General features: G+C 72.4%; 2 protein-coding genes across 2 annotated transcripts; one reads left to right on the top strand and one right to left on the bottom strand.

Annotated features, from left to right (window-relative positions):
* The first annotated feature begins 290 nt into the window (after positions 1–290).
* Positions 291–5,721, top strand: STAT2 (signal transducer and activator of transcription 2). The gene is made up of 24 exons (XM_054807275.1): positions 291–341; positions 783–865; positions 979–1,110; positions 1,193–1,343; positions 1,419–1,517; positions 1,587–1,679; positions 1,750–1,828; positions 1,929–2,014; positions 2,099–2,247; positions 2,317–2,475; positions 2,541–2,693; positions 2,780–2,800; positions 2,893–2,986; positions 3,097–3,153; positions 3,233–3,316; positions 3,391–3,489; positions 3,666–3,801; positions 3,904–3,953; positions 4,048–4,136; positions 4,203–4,339; positions 4,438–4,626; positions 4,698–4,755; positions 4,874–5,478; positions 5,546–5,721. The coding sequence occupies exons 3-24, from the start codon at positions 980–982 to the stop codon at positions 5,677–5,679; spliced, it is 2,853 nt and encodes a 950-aa protein (XP_054663250.1). The 5' UTR covers positions 291–341; positions 783–865; position 979; the 3' UTR covers positions 5,680–5,721.
* Positions 5,722–5,812: 91 nt separating this feature from the next.
* IL23A (interleukin 23 subunit alpha) lies at positions 5,813–7,503 on the bottom strand. Its single transcript, XM_054807276.1, has 4 exons — positions 6,929–7,503; positions 6,671–6,769; positions 6,170–6,295; positions 5,813–6,045 (listed from the first exon to the last, which is right to left on the bottom strand). The coding sequence occupies exons 1-4, from the start codon at positions 7,097–7,099 to the stop codon at positions 5,899–5,901; spliced, it is 543 nt and encodes a 180-aa protein (XP_054663251.1). The 5' UTR covers positions 7,100–7,503; the 3' UTR covers positions 5,813–5,898.
* Between the last annotated feature and the right edge of the window lie 32 nt (positions 7,504–7,535).

The raw sequence follows: 7,535 nt of genomic DNA on the forward strand, positions 1-7,535 counted from the left end.
GGGAGACCTTGTCCGAGCCACGTGGTGGCAGCCGGCCCCAGCCCCGGCAGCGTGCCGTGCCGTGCCGTGCTCCGGGCCCCGCGGGCTGTCCCTGTCCCCGGCCCCGGCCCCGGCCCCCCCCGCCATCCCCTTGCCGCGGTTCCCCTCTGGCCCCGCCCCCTCTGGCCCCGCCCCCTGACGTCATTTCGGGGAAGTGGGCAACTCCGCTGGAACCCGCGGCTCCCGCCCCGAGAGGCGTGGCCTCGCTGCCGCGCTCCGCCAATCGCCGCGCAGACCGGGTAGGGGGCGTGGCCTCCGCCCCTTCCTCCCCCCGGGAGCCGGGAGCCACCCAGGGCGCGGAGGTGGGAGCGCGGTGCCGGGGTCGGGGGGGTCCCGGGGGGGTCCCGGGGGGATCCTGGGGGTCCCGGGGCTCCTGTCTGCAGGGCGCCGCTTCGGGGCCGGGGAGCCCTGCCGGGGCTGGGGCCGGGGGTGGGCGCAGACAGGGCTTCCCGGTTGGGGCAGGCAGGGATCGCCCTCGGGGGGGTCCCTCGGGGGGGTCCCCCTGGGGTGGGGGGTGTTTAGGGGCGCCCCCTCCCCCCCAGGATCCCTACGGGGGGGACGCTTGGGGTGCAGAGGACCTGTCTGGGAGGTGCCTGCAGGGGCACGGGGGGAACCAGTCTGGGGAGGGGGCCTGGGGTGCTGCGGGTGGGGGGGTGCGTGTGTGCGGGTGCCCCAGCCCCTGCAGCTCGGGGCGGCGCGGCCCCCGGGCACCTCTGCCTGCTGACCCCCTCCTCGCACCCCAGGACGGGGCTGCCAGCCCGCCGTGCTCCTGCGGCCCAGCCCGAGCCAGAGCAGAGGGACCCTCGGGACCACCGTGCTGCGGCAGGTACGTGGGGCGCAGGGGTGCCCGGCGGGGCATGCGGGTGCTGGTTTCGTATCCTCCGGTCCCGCTGTGGTCGGGGGGTCGGTGGGGCAGCCCTGACGCCCCCCGCCCCCCAGCATGGCGCAGTGGCAGGAGGTGCAGAGTTTGGCCAACACCTACCTGGAGCAGGTCCACCAGCTGTACGCGGGGGCGGCGCTGCCCATGGTGGTGCGGCAGTGCCTGGCCGCCTGGATCGAGAACCAGAACTGGTAACGGGGGGGGCCGGGGGCCGGGGCTGGGGGCCGTGCGGCTGGTGCGTGCCGGGCCGGTGCTGAGCCCGCGGTACCGCAGGCGCCAGGCGGCCGAGCCGCTCTCCTCCCATGCCCGGATGCTCTTCCACTCCTTGCTGGCGCTGCTGGGCGAGCACCTGGGCAGCCCAGGGCTGGGCGGCGAGGACTTCATGCTGAAGCACAACCTGCGCAAGGCCTGCCGCGATCTCCAGGTGGGCGGTGGGGGGCCAGGGCAGGGGGGGACCAGGGGTCTCTGTACCCTGCTGACCCCCCCAGCCCCTCCGCAGGCTGAGTTCGAGGAGTGCCCGGAGAATTTTGCTAACCTGGTGGCCAACCTGCTGCAGGAGGAGCGGCGGATCCTGCGCCTGGGGCAGGCGGGGGCACAGGTAGGGGAGGGCCCCCCCTCGCCCCGCGGGGCTCTGCCAGCCGCTGCCCGACACCCCGTGTCTCCACAGGGAAAGGCCACCCCAGCGCCCAGCGCACCCCCAGAGAGCGACCGGGAGCAGCAGATCCAGCGGCGCCTGGCCGAGTTCCACGTGGCCCTGCAGGTAATGACCCCCCCCAGACCCCCCCAGGCCCCCAGGGGCTTCCCAGCCCCTCACCCCGCTCTGTCCCCAGGAGGCTGAACGTGCCTTCCGGCACCTAGATGACTTGCAGGAGGCCTTTGACTTCTGCTACAAGGTGCACTACCTACCGGGTAAGGACTGATCCTGCCTGCCCGGGGGGCAGACATGGGACAGCGCTGCCCTGCGCCCCGCCGTGCCCCTCCCGACCCCCTCCTTACCCCTTGCCCGCAGGTGAGGACAGGACCAGCGACCCCCAGTACGCCCAGCAGGTCCAAGCCCTCGAGGCCAAGCTGCAGATCCTGGACCGGCAGCGATGGGTAAGAGGGGGCCAGGGCTGGGCTGGCGGGGGGGGGGGCCATGGCCGCCCCATGCCCCCCACTCAGGCACGCGTCTCTCCCCAGGAGGTGCTGGCTCAGATACAGCAGCTTCTGGGGCGCAGCGAGACCCTGCGGGACTTCCTGCTGCAGGAGCTGGAGGCCTGGCGGGAGCGGCAGCAGCAGGCGTGCCTGGGGGCCCCCGTCGACACCCGCCTGCGCCCGCTGGAGACCTGGTAGGGCCGGGATGGGAGGGGGACGGTGGGGCCGCGGCCGGCCCCCGCTGAGCCCCGCGGTGCCCGCAGGTTCACGGAGCTGGGCCAGGGGCTCTTCCAGCTGCTGCAGCTGCTGCGGGCGCTGGGGGACCTGCAGCGGAAGGTGACCTACGAGAGGGACCCGCTGAAGGCAGAGACCCCCCTCCTGGAGCGGCGGCTGCAGGAGCTGCTCACTTACCTGCTGAAGAGGTGGGGGCGGTGCAGGGGGGGACCCGGGGGGGCCGGGGCAGCCCTGACTCTCCCGGTGCCCCCAGTGCCTTCGTGGTGGAGCAGCAGCCCAACATGCCCAACGCCTGCAAGCGCCCGCTGGTGCTGCGTACGGCCAGCAAGTTCTCGGCCCGCGCCCGCCTGCTCGTCCGCCTCCACGACCGCAATCACCGCATGGAGGCCAAGATCCACATCGACAGGTCAGGACCCCTGGGGTGGGCCCCCCTGCCTGGCCACGGGGGTCCCAGGGTCCCGCTCCCCGCTGATGCTCTGTTGTCTCTTGCAGGGACCCCCCCAAGATAAAAGGGTGAGAGCCGAGCGAGCGCCGGGTGCAGCGGGCAGAGCTGTGCCCCCCCGGGGGTCCCGGCCCCCCACCCGCTGCCTCTCTCTGCCCCGCAGGTTTCGCAAGTTCAACATCCTGACGTCGAGCAGCAAAACCCTCCTGGCAGGGGACAGTCCCCAGGACGGGCTGGTCTGCGACTTCCAGTACCTTGTAGGGACCCCTGCCCGGACCCCTGGGTCCTCTGCGGGATGGGGGAGTGGGGCGAGGACCCCAGCCCAGCCCCGGCCCCCAGCCCCAGCTGACTCTCTCCTGCCCCGCAGACGCTGAAGGAGCAGAAGGACAGCCGGTCGGGCAAGGGCAGCAAAGGCACCGGCGAGGTGGGTGCAGGGCTGGGGGCCATGGGGGCGGCCGGTGCCCCACGATGCCTGCGGTGCCCACGGTGCCACCTCCGCGCAGGGTCCCCTGGCCGTGACGGAGGAGCTGCACCTCATCACCTTCACGCTGGCGTACGCCTACTGCGGGCTGGAGCTGGAGCTGGAGGTGAGGGCTGGGGGCCGGGGGGGCTCGGGGGGGCCGGAGGGGCTGCCGGCCTGACCCCTGCTCCCCCCCCGCAGACCTCCACGCTGCCCTTCGTCATCATCTCCAACAACAACCAGCTCTCCAGCGCCTGGGCCTCCATCCTCTGGTTCAACATGCTCAGCAGCAACCCTAAGGCGAGCAGGACCCCTGTCCTGTCCTATCCCTCCGTCCCTGGTCCTCCCCCCGTGCCCTGTCCCTTCTCCTGTCCCCAGCCCCTGCCCCGTCCTAGTCTCTGTCGCATCCCCGGCCCCTGCCCCGGAGCAGGTCCCCTGCCGTGTGCCCCCGGCCCTGCTCACCCCGTTTTCCGCAGGAACAACATTTCTTCTCTTCGCCGCTCCCGGCACCCTGGCCCCGGCTGGCCAAGGTGCTGAGCTGGCAGTTCGAGAGCGTGGCGGAGCGGGGCCTGAACAAGGAGCACCTCCTCATGCTGGCCGAGAAGCTCTTCGGTAAGGCCGGGTGCCAGCCCCAAGGTTCCCCCCTCCACGCCGACCCCCCCCAGGGCCAGGACGGGGGCCGTGCTGCCCCCTCACCCTGCTCTCACCTCCAAGGCTCGAAGCCATCTCCGGAGAGCACCGTGGCCTGGCCCAAGTTCTCCAAGGTGAGCGGTGCCCGTCCATGGCCCCGTCCATCTGTGCCCCCGTCCCGCCATGGCCCCGTCCCCCCCATCCCCGCTCACCCGCCCTCTCCTGCAGGACAGCGCCTCCGGCTTCTCCTTCTGGGCCTGGCTGGACGGGATCCTGGGGCTGCTCCAGGAGCACCTCAAGCAGCTCTGGAAGGATGGGTAGGAGCGGGGCTAGGGGGCCGGGGGGGGCTGGGGGCCGTGGGGGCTGACGGTGGGCTCCCCCAGGCTCATCTTGGGCTTCGTGAGCCGGAAGCAAGAGAAGAAGCTGCTGAAGGGGAAGCGGACGGGGACGTTCCTGATCCGGTTCAGCGAGAGCATCCTGGGGGGAGTCACCTGCACCTGGGTGGAGCACCCCGAGACCGGTGAGCGTGCCCCCCCCCCCCCATCCCCGGGGTCTAGCCCCTCACCCCGGCCTCAGCCCTGCCCCGGGTGCTGACTCCGGCTGCCCCCCACCCCGCAGGGCCCCCCGCGTTCCGGGCAGTGGTTCCCTACACTGCGGCCGAGCTGGCGTCCCTGGCGCTGCCTGACATCATCCGCGACTACCAGCTGCTGGTGGAGGAGAACATCCCCGAGAACCCCCTCCAGTTCCTGTACCCCAACACCGCCCGCGACGAGGCCTTCGGGCCCTACTACAGCCAGCGGCAGGAGGGTACGGCACAGCACGGCGCGGTGCGGGGGAAGCACCCGCCGCCCCCTCTGACCTCTCCTCTCTGTCCCCAGGGAACCTGACGGAGCAGAAGAAATACCTGAACCGGCGTCTCATCCGTGTGTCCTCCAGGTGAGGCGGGGGAACGCCTCGGTCCCTCCGTGGCCCCATGGGGAGGGGGACCCTCTCGCCCGCAGCCTTGTGTTCCTGTACCCTGACCTTGACCCTGACCCGCCATCTCTCCCTGCAGGCAGGCAAATGAGTCGTGGCAGACAGAAGAGGAGTTGGTGGCTGCCACGGAAAACCTGGAGATGCTGCAGCTGCAGCCCAGTGGCCTGGGGACACAGCAGCCGGGTGGCCTGGCACCGCTGCAGCCCGGGGGCTCGGGGACAATGCAGATGCTGCAGCCTGGGGGCTCGGGGATGCTGCAGCCCGGGGGCTTGGGGATGCTGCAGCCGGGGCCGCATGGCCTGGAGCCATCACAGCAGCCGCAGGTGGGATCGGGGGTCTCGGAAATGCTGCAGCCAGGGACCAGGGACCTGGAGCTGCAGCCGGTGGGACCAGGGGGCTCGGAGCCACTGCAGCCAGCGGCCGGGGACGCAGGTATGCCGCAGCCGGTGCTGGGGCCCGTGGAGCCGGTGCTGGTCCCCGAGGGGCTGGGGACGCTGCCACCGGAGCTGAGGGACCTGGAACTGGTACCCGCGAGCCCGGACATGCAGGAGCTCCTGCGGTCGCTGGCGGAGGGGCTGGAGCCGGGCTCGGGGATGCTGGAGACGCTGGAGGCGGCAGAGCTGATGCCCGACATGTTGGAGGCCATAGACAGGGGGCTGGAGGGGCTGGGCCCCAGGCTGGAAAGTGAGTGTCGGGGCTGGGGGGCACACGGGGGGGGTCCCCTTGGCACTGACCTCTCCCCGTCCCACAGGCAGCGCCGTGCTCCTGGACCCCTGTGACCCGTTCCTGCCGCAGCCCGAGGACACGGCCCTGCCCGCCGTCACCTCCCTCTTCACCGCCACCGACATCCCCTCGCTTCATATCGACGCTAACGACTTCCAGTGACTCCCCCCGGCCCCCCCTGTAAATAAACCTCTTCCCACCCCAGCTGCCTGTGCTGCCTGTAGGCAGACCTGGGTCGCGCCGTACACAGGGAGCCGCTCGTCTCCTTCAGACCTTTATTAGAAATCCATAAATACCCGAGATAAATAGGGAGCATTGCACATAAATAGCCCTTGGGGTGGAGGGGAATAAATAATCGGGGGGGCCGTGGCCGGGCCGGCCTCAGTGGGGGCTGGCACTGTGGGTGAAGACGCGGCTCATGATGGTGGTGAAGGACTGGAGCCGCTGGAGTGCCAGGCGCTGCAGCAGCGGGTGGGCCCAGGTATCGCTGGGGGCCATGGGATGCTGGGGGGGACGGCCGTGCTCCTGCTGCGGGGAGAGCGGGGTTAGGGGGCCCGAGGCTGCGGCTGATGGGCACCAGCTGTGGGGGGGAACAGGCTCCCCGGGGGCTGCTGCTCCCTCCCGGCTCCTCTGCCCCCCCCGAGCCCCTCACCTGGATGAGGCCCAGGAGCCGGTCCAGTGCAGCCTCCAGCTTGGTCAGGCGGCGGGTGGTGAAGATGTCGGAGCCCAGCAGGTCCCGGTAGTGCTGCAGCCCCTGGAGGATGCGCCGCAGGCAGCGCTGCGGGAAGCGGGGCGTGAGCTGGGGACCCCCAGGCACATCCCAGCACCCTGGGACCCCCAGGAACATCCCTCAGCTTCCCTGGGCCACCCACATGCATCCTCCGGCACCCTGGGACCCCCTGGGTACCCCAGCACCCCTGAGGAACCCCAGGCACATCCCTCAGTGTCCCTGGGACCACCAGGCACCCCTGGGAACCGCCAGCACTCCTGGGACCACCAGCCACGTGTGTCAGCATTCCAGGGACCCCCGGCCACCCCTGGGAACCCTGGGCACATCCCCCAGAGCACCCCGGGCTCATGCCCCTCCCCGGGTACCCTCAGGCTCCCTGGCTGCCCCACTGCGGCCCCAGACCCCCCCCACGTCCCCCAGTACCGTGTTGTTGGTGTCCAGCGTGGAGGGGTCGCAGGCGTCGCTGCAGCGGATCCGGGGGGGCCAGTTCTTGGGGTCCTCCTCGCTCAGGCGCATCTCCTCCTGACAGCGGGGGGGTCAGAGGGGTCCCCACGTCCCCTGCTCCCCCCCTCCCCGGCACCCCGCACCCTGGGGGCACCCCTCCTGCCGGGATGCCCCGCACATTCCGATGCCCGCAGACCCCCGGTTCCCCCCTCCCAGCCGAGCCCCCCCGGGGCTCACCAGGGCCCGGTGCGGCTCCTTGAGGGTCGACACCAGCTGGGACAGCTCCCGGGAGAGGTTCCTGCAGGCGGCCCAGTCGGTGCGGGGGGCCGGGGCCGGGGCCGGGGCCGCGGGCGGCGGCAGCAGCAGCAGCAGCGGGAGGCAGAGGCAGAGGAGCCGGAGCGGGGCCATGGTCGGTCGATGCCGCCACCGGCGCGGCTACCGGGCTCTTATGGGGTGGGGTGGTGGGGAATCCCCGGGGCAGGTGGCACCCGCCCCCCGTTACTGCGAAATCGCCGCCTCCCCCGAAAGCAGAACCGATACCGGGCCGGGGTCCCCGGGCTGCGCCCCGTCGTGCCCGGCCCCGCGCCGCGCGGCGCCGGGACGGGACGGGACGGGCAGGAAAACCCGGGGCAGTTCCTGGTGGCTCCGCGCCCGGGGGCACCGCGGCGGCAGCGGCACGGGCGGGACCGGGACACCGCGACCGCCCCGGGACCCCCCCCCCCGCGCCCCGGGACCCCCCCGCCCGGCGCACCTGGGCCGCCCCGCCGAGCGCACCGGGAGCCCGGGCGAGACACCCCCCCCCGGAGCCCGGCGGTGCCTCGACGGTGTCCCCTCGGCGTGCTCC

This window comes from Grus americana, chromosome 31 (assembly GCF_028858705.1).
Source record: "Grus americana isolate bGruAme1 chromosome 31, bGruAme1.mat, whole genome shotgun sequence".
In the NCBI taxonomy this organism is placed as follows: domain Eukaryota; kingdom Metazoa; phylum Chordata; class Aves; order Gruiformes; family Gruidae; genus Grus; species Grus americana.

Excerpts from the sequence above, each read along its gene's own strand:
- IL23A (XM_054807276.1), bottom strand. The coding sequence starts at position 7,099 with ATGGCCCCGCTCCGGCTCCTCTGCCTCTGCCTCCCGCTGCTGCTGCTG. Across the intron at positions 6,770-6,928 it reads AGGAGCCGCACCGGGCCCTG|GAGGAGATGCGCCTGAGCGA; the intron begins GTGAGCCCCGGG and ends CCCCGCTGTCAG. Across the intron at positions 6,046-6,169 it reads GGCTCCTGGGCCTCATCCAG|CAGGAGCACGGCCGTCCCCC; the intron begins GTGAGGGGCTCG and ends CTCTCCCCGCAG.
- STAT2 (XM_054807275.1), top strand. The coding sequence starts at position 980 with ATGGCGCAGTGGCAGGAGGTGCAGAGTTTGGCCAACACCTACCTGGAG. Across the intron at positions 1,829-1,928 it reads CAAGGTGCACTACCTACCGG|GTGAGGACAGGACCAGCGAC; the intron begins GTAAGGACTGAT and ends CCTTGCCCGCAG. Across the intron at positions 3,317-3,390 it reads GGCTGGAGCTGGAGCTGGAG|ACCTCCACGCTGCCCTTCGT; the intron begins GTGAGGGCTGGG and ends CCCCCCCCGCAG.